At 40.6% G+C, this 16,206-nt stretch overlaps 1 protein-coding gene across 2 annotated transcripts in view; it reads right to left on the bottom strand.

Annotated features, from left to right (window-relative positions):
• atp10d (ATPase phospholipid transporting 10D) overlaps positions 1–16,206 on the bottom strand; it is a 42,690-nt gene that overhangs the window by 24,874 nt on the left and 1,610 nt on the right. Inside the window, exons 2-3 of one of the 2 annotated variants that reach the window (XM_049596235.1) lie at positions 11,968–12,359; positions 11,107–11,301 (exon numbers count right to left, since the gene is read on the bottom strand). In XM_049596235.1, coding sequence (XP_049452192.1) covers positions 11,107–11,301; positions 11,968–12,254 — 482 coding nt within the window. In that variant the 5' untranslated portion in view covers positions 12,255–12,359. Of the gene's footprint in view, positions 1–6,089; positions 6,647–11,106; positions 11,302–11,967; positions 12,360–16,206 lie in introns of those variants that run through there. The other variant, XM_049596236.1, reaches the window with a different exon arrangement.

Here is a 16,206-nt window from a genome sequence, read left to right on the forward strand (position 1 = left end):
AAAGGATCCAGAGAGATCTGTATCGTGAGCCATGACAAGCATTCAGAGCCTTTTTTGTCTTCATTGGACAGAGAACAGAGGGATACCAGGCAGTGATGGAAATGAACATTTACTCAAGTACCATACTTCTGTACAATTTTGAAGTACTTTACTTGAGTGTTTTCATTTGTGCTACTTTGTACTTGTACTCTGCTACATTTCAAGACATGATACATACTAACAAAAGCATGTAAAATGGTCTCTAAATCTCCAGAGGGGACGTTCTGGACCGATCTTATCCTGAGTAAGCTGGAGAACATTTTTGGTCATGTAGCATTTGACAGCCTCAACACAACTTAAAAGAGACTACATATATATATATATATATATATATATATACACATATATATATATATATACACACACATAATATATACATATATATACATATACAATGGTGGAAAAAAGTTTTCAGACACCCCATGCATTTGTGAAATATTGCATTAAGAATCACTCTTAGGTCTTCAAGTGCAATTTCTTTTAGTACAGTCACAGCCAAAATACTAAATAAATCCTAAAAAAGCCATTAAAAACTTAAAATTGATTGGTTCCATAAAAATACATAAGAAATTTTGAGTATTGGGTCATTTTGGTACCAGTGATGAAGGTCGTTCTTTTTATTAAAAGACACAATTTTTGTTGCCAAGCTTCGTGTCTACATAAAGCCAGCACATTTGAAAGTTCTTCAGACACAAAAATGGCCTGAAGATAAAGATTCTCAGCCAGGAAGGGTACAGCTGCCGCCAGTTAGCCAGGAAGTGCAGATGCAGTCCTTCAGCAGTTGGATACACTCTGCAGAAATACAGACGAACCAACAGCTTGGAAGACAAACTAAGATCTGGGCGTCCAAGGGTTTCTTCAGCAAGAAATGACCGCATCCTGATCCGCATGTGCAGGCAAAACCGCCGAATGACATCACAGGAGCTTCAGCAGCAGTGGTCAAACCAAACTGGTGTCCAGTGTTCCACCCGCACTGTCACGTGGCCGACTTTTAGATCATGGCTTAAGGTCCTACAAGGCTATCAAGAAGCCCCTGATCAATGAGAGACAGAGGTTAGCCCGGGCGTCGTTGGGCCCAGGCACACAAGAACTGGACAGCCAGGAATTGGAAGAAGATTTTGTGGTCAGATGAGTCCAGTTTCCAGCTTTATCTTCCTCCTACTAATGTGAAGTGCATGAAGGCCAGGCAAAGCATTATCTCCAGCATGTACAGTACCTACTGTCAAGCATGGTGGAGGCAGTATCATGGTTTGGGGATGCATGAGTGCTGCTGGTGTTGGTCATCTCACTGTCTGTGATGGCACATTGAACTCTACCAAGTATTGTACCATTCTCCAAACCCACATGCTCCCTTCTGCGCGTGCACTGTTCCGTCGAGGTAAAAGCTGGATGTTTCAACAAGATAATGCCCCTTGCCACACATCCAAGGCCAGTAGAACTTGGCTGCAGGAGCACAGTATCCAGGTCTTAGAGTGGCCAGCTCAATCCCCAGACATGAGCCCCATTGAAAATCTGTGGTGGATTATCAAAAGGTCTGTTTCAAAGCATAAACCAAAGAATTTAGAAGAATTAAAAGCAGTAATTCAAGAAGAATGGGACAAGATTACCCCTCAACAGTGTGAGAGGCTCGTGGGGAACATGCCAGCCAGGATTAGAGCTCTACTACGTGCCAATGGCAGGACTACTAAATATTAATTTGATGATGTGATGGTTTATTTATTTTTTGTTCAGTTTTGAACACATTCTCTGTTATTTGTTGACTTTGATACCGACAATGTTGAGAACTGACATATTGAAACTGTCAAGAATTTAGTTTTGTTAGTTTTTCTTGTAAACAATAAACAAAAAAATATAATTTGTATTTGTCTGTATCTGTCTAATGCAGCCACACCTTTTGAAACACAAAAAAGATTTTTCCACAAATATTTCATGATAATATTTGAGATTGTGTAAAATTTTAAGGGTGTCCGAAAACTTTTTTCCACCATTTTTCATGAGCTGAACTCAAAGATCTAAAACATTTTCTATACACACAAAAGACCATTTCTCACAAATACTGTTCACAAATCTGTCTAAATCTGTGAAAGATTTATTTTAACTTTCACTTTTATACAGTGAATTGTTGTCATGTTTTGTGGGATACTGTACAATGTTCATTATGCATGGTGCAAAGCAGCATTTAAAATATGATTTGGTTAATGAAAGATGTGATTAGCAATTTCATTTGATTTTTATTGGGAATTTGAAAGCAAAATGACTCAAAGGAGTGTCATGACACAAAAATCCCAGAGGAGAGAACTTAAAAGCGTCACTAAAAACACTAGTTTCTAATGTGGTCCTCCATGGAAACAGCAAACACAACACGTGGAAACATACAGTTAATGGAAACTTTTCAAATGGCTCTTTTAATATTTTTTAGACCATCTTTACTTTATTGAACTGTGTTAAGTTTCTACTGTTCTACTGTTTTGTTTTCACTTTTAGACTATTTGACTTGAGTGTGAACTTCCATTTAATTCAGTTGTTAGGAACATCCTGAGACTGAGCACAGAAACAATGTGTTTAGCGTGTGGACTCAGAGGTCAACAGCTGACCAGTCAGAGTTCCTGCTGCTGCTCCGTTGGTTGGACGTCAATTCATTTTTAGGTGGCTGCAGACTGCTTTCAAATCTCTAGATTAAAAAGAGTCATCTCTTGATCATGAAAAAACAATGTACATATTAAAAGGTCTAGTGTGTAGGATTTAGGGGGATATGGAATATACACTGAACAAAAATATAAACACAACACTCTTGTTTTTGCTCCCATTTTTCATGAGCTGAACTCAAAGATCTAAAACATTTTCTATACACACAAAAGACCATTTCCCTCAAATACTGTTCACAAATCTGTCTAAATCTGTGTTAGTGAGCACTTCTCCTTTGCCGAGATAATCCATCCCACCTCACAGGTGTGGCATATCAAGATGCTGATTAGACAGCATGGTTATTGCACAGGTGTGCCTTAGGCTGGCCACAATAAAAGGCCACTCTAAAATGTTCAGTTTTATCACACAGCACAATGCCACAGATGTCGCAAGTTTTGAGGGAGCGTGCAATTGGCCTGGACAGCTGCTGCAACAATCAGTTTGCATAACCAAGACCAGTCAGAGTTCCTGCTACTGCTCCGTTGGTTGGACGTCAATTCATTTTTAGGTGGCTGCAGACTGCTTTCAAATCTCTAGATTAAAAAGAGTCATCTCTTGATCATGAAAAAACGATGTACATATTAAAGGTCCAGTGTGTAGGATTTAGGGGGATATATTGGCAGATATGGAATATACACTGAACAAAAATATAAACGCAACACTCTTGTTTTTGCTCCCATTTTCTATATACACAAAAGACCATTTCCCTCAACTATTGTTTACAAATCTGTCTAAATCTGTGTTAGTGAGCGCTTCTCCTTTGCCGAGATAATCCATCCCACCTCACAGGTGTGGCATATCAAGATGCTGATTAGACAGCATGGTTATTGCACAGGTGTGCCTTAGGCTGGCCACAATAAAAGGCCACTCTGAAATGTTCAGTTTTGCTTTATTGGGGGGGTCTGGGGGGGTCAGAAAACCAGTATCTGGTGTGACCACCATTTGCCTCACGCAGTGGAACACATCTCCTTCACATAGAGTTGATCAGGTTGTTGATTGTGGCCTGTGGATGGTGTTGGTCCACTCCTCTTCAATGGCTGTGCGAAGTTGCTGGATATTGGCAGGAACTGGAACACGCTGTCGCTGTATGACCTTAAGTTAGCCTTTCGAGCATGTGACCAGTGTCAGCCTTTAAAACTATACTGTACTGTATATGTCAACTGAATCCTATGAAGGTGAAGCTCCCAGCGCTGTTTGCCAATGGGGAGGCTGCATTCTTTAAAAGCTTAGAGAAAAAACCCACCCCTTTGACTGACAGGCACTATTCACACATATAGTGGATACAGCCAGTAGTTAATTATTACACTCACAGTCTCACACCCTTTCCAAGCAGTGACTGAAATACAGAGGGCAGAGGGATTATCGTAACTGTACAGTTACGTACAATGTGATGTCAGGAGGTTATCCAGGATATACTGCTCTGTTTTTTTTATAGTAATCTAAATACAGAATACTAATCTAATACTGTAGTGCAAAAATATTGTAAAGGTCAGCTCAAAGCACTGGATTACATGCACAGCTTCTAAAATAAAATAACAGTTACAAGACAAATGAGTTGGTGCACACAGCCCAGAAGCAAAGGAAGTGCTACTGTGTTGCTAGTTCAAAATCCAGCTTTTTATACAAGCAATGCCTTGAAAATACAGTTCTGCTCCTTAGTTTACATACCCTGACACATTTCTTTTATATTTAACAGGATTCAAATGAAACTATAAGGCATCACAGGATAGCACAATCATTAAACTAAACACAACAATAAGGAAAATACTGAGATGGCCCCTGTTCAAAAGTTTGCATACCATTAGGTCTTAATAGTGTGTATTGCCTTGTTTAGCATTAATAACAGCTTACACTCTTTTGTAATAGTTAAGGACAAGCCCTTTATTTTCTCAGGTGGTAAGGCTGCCCAGGCAAAAAGCCTCCAGGTCCCATAAATTATTGGGTATTCTTGCATGGATTGCATGTTTGAGATCTTCCCAAAATGGCTCAATGGTATTGAGGTCAGGAAACTGTGATGTCCACTCTAGAACCTTCACTTTTTTGTCACCGAAGGTTCGACTTAGCCTCATGTTTTGGATCATTGCCCCATACGTTTCCAGACTGATGAATGCAAATTGTCCTGTAGTATTTTTTCTGCCATCAATCAGTGCAGCTGTGGGTCACCCCCCAAAAAACATTAGAGATCCACTTCCATATTTCACAGTACTGATTTATTTTTCATTACAGGTCTTGTTGACTCCTCTCCAAACACAGCAGTTACCAAATGATTTTGTCCCAGAGGTTTTCAGGCTTGTCGAGGTGCTGTTGGGCATATTGTCAGTGGGCTGCGCGATCAGTCAAATTATCAAAAAAAAAAAAAAGTCCAGTTTTAACAAATTCTGCCAAAGCTATATCAATTGTTGAGTTCAACTGTAGATTAAAATCCTCAAAACGAGATTATGCACCATCTAAGAGAACTCAGGCACAATCTTAAATTTAGTTTTGGATCTTGGATTTTAGCTCCAATTATGCTTTACGTAGTGTGGATGGACAGTTACCACTTCACTTTATTTTCTCTCCTGGAAACTTTTGTTTCAGTTTTTATTATCATTGCACTGTAACTGGCTTCCCTGAGGCATGATTTAAAGTGTTCAAAGTGTGTGTAATTTCACTTAATTGAACAATTCACATGCACAATTGATCATGTGTGTATATCTAAATGAGAACATTGTCAAAAATGTCAAAACAAAAACAAAACTTTTTCATTTTGACTTCTGCTTAACATTCTACAGTGACTAAATTGATGGTGGAACTAAAGTAGTAGTCACTTTGATATAAATACTTATCAAAAAAAACTGAAACAAAACACAACACATTACTTTAGTACATCACAGAGAGGACTGTTCATTACAGGGAGGGATTTGTCAAGAGGAAGTACATATTTAATTACCAGAGGTGACCTACAATCCTTTGTAAAGGGTTCACTGACCGATTAGTCGGGTTAAAACTTCTTTACTGGATGTCTTGACCTGAATTTTTTTGACCACTTACAGTTTAGCAACACAGAGGACAGCGGAAGTGATTTTCACAGTAATTTTACTGAGTTCTCGGATACATATTTGTACTAGTTTACATGTGGTCTGCTTTTTGTTTAAAGAGATGTTTTGTTACTTGAAGGTTCATTCTTGACCTCGGAATCTAGATATTTAAAAAAAAAAGTCTAAAAAAATGTAACAATATCACTGAAGTTATGACAATAGATCAGAGCTCAAACAAAGGAGCACACAACAAAGTCACAACTATCCTTACGCTAAGGAAAATATACAGTCCCACGAGAAGAAGATCTCTTGCCACATCAAAGTGAGCAAAAGCAACTTTTAACCCACCTGCTGTAAACATGGCAGAGAAGGCTGTTGATGGAATGGTCTGATTTAAACCTGCGGTAATCCTCCCAAATATCCTTGACAGCCGTCACAGTCAGCACCAGGATGATAGGAGTCAGGGCGATCTCTGGCTGGAAGGCCTCCACCACAGGAACAAAGTTCAGAGCAGCAAGGAAGATGAAGTAGACATTGGCAAAGCGATGGAGCTGCTCAAACAGATTCTTGGGCAGGAAGGAGAGGAGAGAATACTTTGTGGTCTGAATCTTATTGTTTTTATACGTCCTCAGGAGTTGCCTTAGTTCCTCATCCTCTGTGGAGTAAGGTACCACTGTCCTCTTCTTCCGCAAATGCTCCTTGATAGAGTGAAGACGGATAGGACGTTCCAAGCTATACATGAGTCCACTGCTCCAGTGGATTCAGATCAGTCTGCCGGTTTATGTCTCCACTTAAAGCCTTAGCTACCTACAATTATTCTCCAGTTGTAATTTCTCTTCCACGTTCATGCTGTCCCTTCTCTGAATAGGCTGTTCCCATGTGGAATTTTTCTCCGGGCTGTCCAAAGTAAAGCCATGGACAGGCGAGGGAACAGGACGGTTGAGCTACTACCTTTGTGACGTAATTCACAGCCACTCCTCTATAGGGCAGGCATACTCTAAACAAACTCAAGGTTCAAGTTTTACAGCTGTCTCAAAAGACTACTTGTGTAATCATCTCTAGGAAAAAGGAGGGTCACAGAATAGCAGCAGGGATTGTGTCACTGATTCACTGTAGATCCTTCAAGATCAGCGCAATGGACAGATTCATACAACTACTTGTGAAACTGAGCAGCATGGTTTGGATAATATGATGTTATACTTGATTTTAAGACGCATTCTAGCATAATGAAATGATGACTCTTCTAACTGATAAATTAATCATGTAAACACACCATGCTGACACTATGCTGCGGTATCCACTGCAACAATAAAGACATGCAGAGAAAATGTCCTCTGGTTGATGGGAACAATCTTAAATAACAATGATATTGCATTTGCTCATATTTTGACTGTTTTTTGTTTGTATTAATTACCTCCATGAAAAACAAAGAGACTACAGCTAAAAACAACAGGTTTTGAGCTTCTACTGTATTTGTATGTACAGGTTGTGGGGTTTGAAAGAAATCCAGCTGCCACAGCAGGCCTTTTGTCTTGCTACTCCCAAGTTTCCCTGAGTAAAAGCTGGTAATTATGATGCACGCCGTGACCCACCTCCGGTTCACGGGCAATTTAGTAAAGCTTACAGTAATAGAAAATATCATGGGTAAAGGTAGGCTGGTCAGAAAGTGACAAGTGTGCAATCGTCCACCTTCCACCTTCTCAGCAACACTCAGTCTTGTCTCACTCCTCAGTACTGACAATTTTTCCACCATAATGCACAAAGTTGGCTCTTAACAAGAAGATATTAAAAAACTGTGACCTGCGCAGCACTAGCAGTCAGCTCTCAGCTCACTCCTTGACGTGTGGGGGCAACTACGGAATAGCGATCACTTTTCAATATTGTGTAGCAAATGAAAGGACTAGTTAGTTAAATCAAAGTGCTATGCAAACAGGATAGTTATTTTTATGTTGTGGTCATCCACAATGATGTGAATCATTTCAAACACACATAAAGGCTGACACACAGACATCTCAATCCAAGCATGTCTCACTTCAAAGTCGTTGAATACTGATGCTTGGCCAGTGGATTCCAATGTCAGACATCATGCTGTCAAAAAAGCTGTCCTTTCACAGCGGCATTTGTGGCAAGTTGCTGTTATTCTGTAACGGCACCCGGCAGCATCAGGTGGAAACATAGCCGGACAACAATGTAAGTTAAAGGGGCCAAAGTCCCAGTAGGCCAGGCAGGTGGGGTGGTGGATGGGTCCAACAACAACCAGCTTTCACCTGGGAGGCCAATGTTTGCTTCCCTATGAATGTAAAGCCAAACCCTGTTTTTTTTTTTTTTCTTAACCCAACCACGTGCATGTGTTGCTGAAATAAAACCAACAACATTAATTTGTACTGACGTAGTTCTTTTTTTTGACAGAGACTGTGTACAAACTGTATATTACCTGTAAAAACAGAAGTGTATTTTAAACACAGACAATGCTTGTAACAGGCAGAAGCTGACACTGCGTCCCACAACATCAACAACCAACGCACCCAGGGTACCTTACACATCATATCTTGACGTGGAAAGTTCATGACCAAATGTCAATATGTGAGGAGGTCGGAGAGAGAATGTGTTGCTCAATCATAATTTTTTTTCCAGAGTAATAACGAGCAGCTTGGAATTAATATCTGTTTCCACCATATTATCTAGGCTTTCCCAAACAATGGTTCAGATTGGGGTAAATCCCAATTCAGGAAAGAATCAAGCAAGTGGTGTAAATATTACAGCACTGCATATGGTACTGCATCTGGTTATTATACAATTAGCCTAACAGTGTTCTTCACGGTTCTTAAACTACTTTTCTAAACAGCTTGTAGTTTAGCACACCATCTTCAACAAAAGTTGCTGTGGCTGAACTACTTCCACTGGAAATGACCTTTTAGTTCCACCAGCTACAGTTTAAAATTAAGTTCCCTGACACTGCGAGGAACTTCAGTCAAATCAGGGACTAAAGGTTCCTTCAGCGCATTTGTTTCCAACCCATCTGAATAGCTGTGGAGGTTAGGCAAATCAAACTGCTAAACGATTTAAACACGTGGTTTGAGATTTGCTTGAAAGACAAAAATGTTACTGCTCCACGACTGTGATGTTTGAATGGATGTTGAGGAGGAAATGTGTACAGGTGGAGAGGGAGGCTGAAAAGGCCAGAAGTGAAGGTGCCTGCCTCCAAAAACGAGGGTCTGTTAAGTGTTTTTACATGGTTGTTTTTCTGCTCTGGTGCCACTCTCACAAACAAATTCAGGTTTCACTTCCTTTTCCTTAACTCACACTGCCTGTCATGCGACCAATCCTTTTCTCTCTTGTCCTTCTGCTTTTTAAAAATTCCAAGTCCAAACACTGATGCAACTGACAGTCAGCGCTTGCTTGCAGTCTATCACGTATTGGAGCCTTAAGTCTTATGCTTTAATAGTTGGCATTGCAACCTCCACCTGATAAACCCTGCGCCATGGGAAAGTGCTGCCTCAGGAACAGATATTCTGGCGTGGCTTCTGGTTGTATCTAGTCATGCATATTGTTTGGGTTTTATATAATATTTTATATAATCCATCGGACTTTTTGACCTTCTACTCCCATACAATGAGGTGACTATTCTCAGTATAGAGCTCTCCATTGTTGGTGTTGCCTGTTGGGAGAGTGGGGATGTTATTCTGTCATTAGCTTAGCTGCAGTTTGAGGTAGATTGGAAATTGTGTTGTCTAGAACTACATTACATAGTCTCTGAAACTCCACTGCTGTGTCATTAGAAGCTGCAGTTACTTTGAACCTGTGCTGTGGTCTCCACCAGCTGCTGCGTCCTGTAGAAATCACACCACAAGAGGTCATCATATCTGAGGTTTACCTGCTGTAGACATGACTCCTTATAAGAGCAGATTTCTACAGCTCAAATCATTTTACTAATTTCTAAAAGTTAAAACCCTCATCTATCCTGTGGAGGCAACATTATCATAAGAGTCTATTTGACTCCAGAAAGAAGGCTACTGATTATCTGGCAAACTGAAGAGTTCTCTGTGTTCATTAATGACAACCATGTGTGAACTAATGCAGCAGCACAAGTGTAGTACCTGCAGACCTGAGTTTGTCAGCCTGATTCAGTTTGTCAGCCAAGTAGGCAGGTGAGACACTTGAGGGCGATTGCTCAATGTTGGGCCTCAGGTGATCATCTGTTGCCTTAGTTTTTGTGGTGTGTTATGCACCACAGGTACAAGTCGGTCCTTGTCGACTGTTTTTCAGCCAATTCAGCATGTTGACTTTGGGTGGGAGCCAGTGAGCCTCGCTGTTAGAAAAAATTCATTCTGATTGGCAGATCAGCTCAGCGCACAAGAAGAGAAACAGAAGTGAGGAAAGCAAACAAAGGACTAAAGTCAAAAGGGAGTGAGATCGAAACAAACTTGTTATATTCCCTGAGATTTTTTTTCTTCAGCCATTGAGCTCTTTAGCAGAAAGAGTTAGTAATTTTTTGTGTTATTGTTCGCTAGCCCACCATAAATATAATCTATTCTTTCAACATCTGGTTGTGTTGTTGGTGTGCTAACTGGCTAACTAGCATCTTGAATCCTTCTGTTAGTACTCCAGTTTCCCTTTTCGAATGAGGATTACAGACTACCACCACCTGCTGGTATAGAGAGTTATATCCTCTTGTGCAGTCCCAGAAGGTATACAATTTGGCTGTTGGTTTTGTGGCATATTCAAATGCAACTTTTTGCCACTAGTTCTTTGAAGGGGGTTTGGTGTGTCTGGGCCTTAAGACTGTACACGGCATAAGAAAACTAGAGACCATCTTGCGATAGGATCACTTCAGTTGTGATCAAGCAGCAACTTCCAGAGCCAACACTGAAGGATCACTTCACTGAAGCGCCAAAAACTGCAGTTTCTTGAAAGATCAGTCCCCATAGACCCCCATGTTAAAATGCTCAATGTTACAGCAGAAATCAACATGTTTACAGCCTGATACAAGAAACGATTTTTGGTCTCTATAGCTAATTTCAACATTCATAACAACTGTATGGTAGTGATTTTTTTTAAAACTCACCTATAGAATTTTGGTTAAAGGTACACATAATTAAGGGTGGGCTGCTTTGAGTGACAGGCTGTCTGCTGATAGTGTCCTTGACTTCTCAGTCAGATCCACCCCTCTCTCCTCTACAATGCCAGCCTCTCACCCAAATATGATCAATTCTGGCTCCAAAAAACAAGACAGTGACAGCCAAAATGCCAAACTTGAGTCCACAAACCAGTGGGGGATATCACATTAGCTACATCCACTATTTTATACAGAAAAAAAGCATTTGTCATTTGAACTGGCCATTTAAGCTGACAGAGGTTCACTCACCCACAGAACACTCGCACTAGATTGTTGTTGACCTTCTTGTCGAACAAGTAGCGTCTGTAGTCTTCCAGGGCATCTTTGATGGCAATAACAATGAGAACCACAAGCAGAGGAATCATGGTAATTTCCTTTTGAAAGGCTTCAACAACTGGCACCCAGTTCAGTAACACCAGGAACAGGAAGTAGAGGTTGGCAGCCCTACAAAGGAAGGCCACAGCAGCAAATTAGTATGTGTAAACTACGGAGGCATCTTCAACCCGGAAGCACAGAAGATCTAAACAATCAGCACAGTGTCAAGCTGGACACCCAAAACTAGTGTCACCAAATGTTGTCCTAATTGTGAATTATTGAGTTATGGCCAAAAATGTGTTTTGTGGGATCACAGTGACCTTGATCTTTGCCCACCAAAATCTAATCAGTTCATTGTTGAGTCCAGGTGGAAATCTATGACAAAATTGAAAAAATTCCATTAAGGCATTCTTGAAATACCACATTCACATGGATGAGAAAGACAAGGTTACTGTGATCCCGACCTTTGCCCACCAAAATCTAATCAGTTCATTGTTGAGTCCAACTGGTCATTTGTGCCAAATTTCAAGAAATTCCGTCAAGATGTTTTTGAGATATCATGTTGACGAGAGTGAGGTGGGGGGATGAACAACATAAAAACATAATGCCTTGAGCCACTGCTGTCACCAGCATGAAGGTGTTAACTATCAACAGAGACTAATAAATAGAAAATAGTCCAAGAAAAAAAGAACGGTATCTCAAAGGCAAACTGATAACACACTAATTTGGCTTTGTGATCCGGACCCTCCTCAACAAAGCCCAGCAGTACAAGTAACCTACAAGTAAAAATCTGACCTGTGGAATTGCTGGAAGAGGTTCATCGGGATGAAAGTCAACAAGCTGTACTTGGTAGTGCGGATGGCGTTGCCCTTGTAGCCTTTGGAGACTGCTTCGTACTCCTCTTGGTGGGGCCCATGGCGGGCAAAAACAGTTCTTCGCTTCCCACTGGCTCTCTGTGGAGAGCTGTGGGCCTCCAGGGAAGCTTTGTTGGGCAGGCCATCGGGGGCAGAGTACCAGCCTCTGCCTGAGTTTCCCGCCAGCAGCTGCCGACAACGATGCTGCACCCAGTGGAGCCGCTCCATCTATGTGGCAGAGGCCCTAGCTGAGCTGTGAGAGTGGCTGGGCCCCCTCCTCTGTGGCCTCCTGCTCCTCTGTGCTCCACACTGGACTTTCACAATGTCCTCATCCTGCAAAGGCAGAACAACAAAATGATTTGTCTCTTTAGTTTGTTCTTATACAGGCGGTCTGCAAGCTTGTCAATGCCCTCTGATGCCATGTCTGCTAGTGATCAAATATTCTAAACAGGCCAAAATGTAATAGTACATGTTTTGGGGACTACTTTCTTGAAAGGCACCAATCCACTTTTTAAGTTCTGATCCAATTCCTGAATATGGATATCTACTGATACCAATACTGATACCGATACCAGAGCTCTTACTGCACAAAATTTGCATTCCATGGCAATTTTGCATTAAATTTAATGTATTCCAAAACAATTTATTTGAACTTTAGGTTAAGTAGGCTCTGCATACAAACAGGTATGGGAGAACAAATTGCTTAGGCCAATTATTTAATGTAATAAAAAAAGTCTATGAGATAAAAGTGCAACAACTGAATAGAGAAATAACTATCAACACGATCAAAAAACCCTATGAGCACTGAGCTCTTGCTATGGTTACCATGCAGATGGTTTGAATTAAACTTTTTTGAGAGCACCATGAGTAACTCTCACCAAAGGCCATCAATGTGATAAAACAAACAGCAGGCTGTATTTGCTCAGTTGAAAGCCTGTGGACTGTCACTGTTAAAAGGTAGTAATGTGTTTACGGGCCCTCGTGTCAGAGTCTTCTCAACCCAGTGTATTCTGGGCTATTTTGCCTATGAGGGCTGTTCGGTCATATAGGCCTTTTTTGTATTGGTAATACAGAACACAACAGCTGAACATTGACAGAAAAACAACAGATAGAACACATACATACCAGTATACACTGACATAAAACAAGACTAACAACAAATAGCAGGGGAGGTGACAGAGGTATAGAAACAATGGGAACATAAGGAAGTGAATAAGAAAGTGTAGTAGTGTGTGTGCATGTGTACGTGCACGTCTGGGAACTTTAAAGAGAGGAAAGGAAAGGAAAAAGACTGGGGGGGATAAAACAGATAATGCTATCTTACAGAGCACTTTCTGGGGTGAGGGTAAGTTGCAGTGGGAGTAGGGTTGCAACAGTATGAGATTTTCACGGTACAATAACTGTCTAAGAAAATATTGCAGTATCACGGTCCCACAATATTGTATTATATTATATTATTATTATCATCAGTCAGAATGACCCTTAAAGTAATTAAAACAGACAGGTTATTTTTGGTTGAACAAATGTTTTATTACTATATCTGAAACTTGAAACCATTTTGTTCATGGAAGTAAAAACTCTCCCTTTGAAAATTACTGAAATAAATTTGAGATTTTCTGTCTAATTAAATTATGCAGGGAGGTGCTCCCCCACCTTGGGTTCGAGCTGGGAGGCGACAATGCTAACCACTGCACCACCGTGCTTTGTCGTACAACCTGCACACTTCAAGTAAAAATAAAAATGTTGCATGGTGGTTTCTGTTGTCGACGCTTCCTCATCCTCATCTCAAAGCTGGAATCCTTCATGCTTGGTTGCTGCTGGTTTTGGATTCTTGTCGACAACTTGAAAACATCCATAGAGGAATGTAAATCTCTGATTTATCTTCAAACATCACAAGAACACTGTTGTACAGCTGACAGCTTAGGAGTTACACCTGCACCTTACTTACTGAACAGAACTGTTACATGTTCTATAACTGAGATCATTTTGAGTGGATAATGTTGCACTGGCAGCCACCAGAAACATTCTGTGCAGCCCCCGAACATGACGTGAAATGCATGCATTACACTTTAATCATTTGGCATCAATACTTTCTGTTAGATAGAGCTATTGGTTGGCAACTAGTGGCACCTCACAAGTGCAGGCCTCCAAGGAAGCGCAATTGGCTTTGAAGCCAATTTTCATAGCAGCCAAACAGTGAAATTACAACTCACAAGTACGCCGTGTGGTGCCAGCAGACCCAAAAAGACTTTCTCCCATAGGCTTACATTGTGAAAGAGATGTCTATAAGTCAGTGGATGCATTTTTTTGAGCGTCACAATGCCCCCAAAATGACTCATTTCAACTATTAGGATTTAATGCATTCTGATAACATTTTTTGTAATCAATCAATCTTTTATCATTTGTGTAACAAGAGAGTGAGCTCTTTTGCAGTCATACATGTGACAAAAGGCAACGTATGATATCATATACCCCACCCCTACCCTCTATCCCCTGACATGACGAACCAAGGCAGTAGCCTATATACGGGGCAAGATAAAAAAAAAAAAAAAAAAGTAAATCAAAATATAATTTTTTACAAAAGTGCATAAATAAATAGAATAGTGATAATAATAAATAAAAAGGAAAAAAGACAACAGCATGCATATACACACATAGAACAACAAAACAAAAACACCCAACAGTCCAACTAACCCATTTGTTTCAGACCCCTCCCCCTCTCCGACTGCCATGGAAGCCCATAACCCCAATAGACATGATGAACCAACAACATTCAGACACAAAAGAGTTAGATAATTGTGCCTCTGTCATGCCTGATGATATACATACATATCATATACAGTATGTATGTAAAATAGTCAAAAAAAGGAAAAAAAAAAATTACATATAATATAATACATACATGTATGTGTCCACATAGCATGTACAAAGTCTCTTGTGCACCTGTTCTATGGGCCCCATGTGGAAACAGCACAACACAGCTTCCAGGTAATTTCTTACAGCGGAAATATATCTTTCTGGCTAATAAAGTCCTACAATACTGTATCCACTTCTCATGATATATCCACTGACTACCCAGGGCCCAGTGGGTTTGGCTTTGTTTGCTCTTTTTTTTTTTATTTCTACGTAATTAGTGCCATAACTAAGATAAAACTGGGGAATGAATCTGTTAAAAGATTGAATTTTGTATATAAAAATAGTGGAAGCTTCTGCACTCAGGTTGGTCTTTAAATGTAGCTTGAGCCAAATGAGTGACTGCTTTTGCTGTTGGAGCTCCAACGCACATTGTCATGTCTTTCACCAAGGCAGAAAAAGAAAGAATGGAAAGGGAAATAAAGCAAACTGAATTTGTATAAAATAATAACAAAAATTAAAAAACAGATCAAGAGAGGAAGGGTAGGGGGCTCACAGATATTCTTTACACATTTAGAGCCCAGACTTTGGTGCTATGCCCCTGCATCCATGCACAAGTGTTGCGGGAATGTCGTCCTGTCGTCAATGCTACTGTTGTTAGCTACAGTTGGCCTTCAATCATATGCTCTCTGCTTTGGCAGTCATCAAAAGTTTGAGCGCCCCTGCTGTAATATTGTAGCCTGAGACTCCTGCAACCCCCTGAAGGTTCCCTCTAGATCTTCAGACTCTTGATGATGTCACATCCATTTAAACTATGATTTAAGTCCATGATGAGAGCAAGAATGTTGCCTATGAACTCACAACCACACCAACCCAGGCGCTCCACATCCAGAGTCTTCACCTGCAAGATTGTCTGAGACCAGCCACCCGTGCAGCTGATGCAACAATTGGTTTGTACAACCAAAGAATGTTTGCACAAACTGTCAAAAACCATCTTAGGGTAGCTAATCTGCATGTTCATCATCCTCACTAGGGTCTTGACCTGACAGCAGTTTGTCACCGTAACCACCTTGTGCAGCTGTAAGGTCTGTTGGGTGTACTGCCATATTCAGGGAAAGAACATGGGAGACAGCTTATGGTAGAGAAATGAACATTCACTTAAGAGCCAAGAGCTCCGGTGGACACTCCTGCAGTCAGCATGCCAATGGCACGCTCCCTTAGAACTTGTGACATCTGTGTCATTGTGTTGCGTAATCACACTGCACATTTCATTGTGACCATCCCAAGCCACAGTTGTACAGTAATGATGCTGTTTAATCAGCATCTT

The sequence above is a fragment of the Epinephelus fuscoguttatus genome, linkage group LG14, assembly GCF_011397635.1.
Source record: "Epinephelus fuscoguttatus linkage group LG14, E.fuscoguttatus.final_Chr_v1".
Lineage (NCBI taxonomy): Eukaryota > Metazoa > Chordata > Actinopteri > Perciformes > Serranidae > Epinephelus > Epinephelus fuscoguttatus.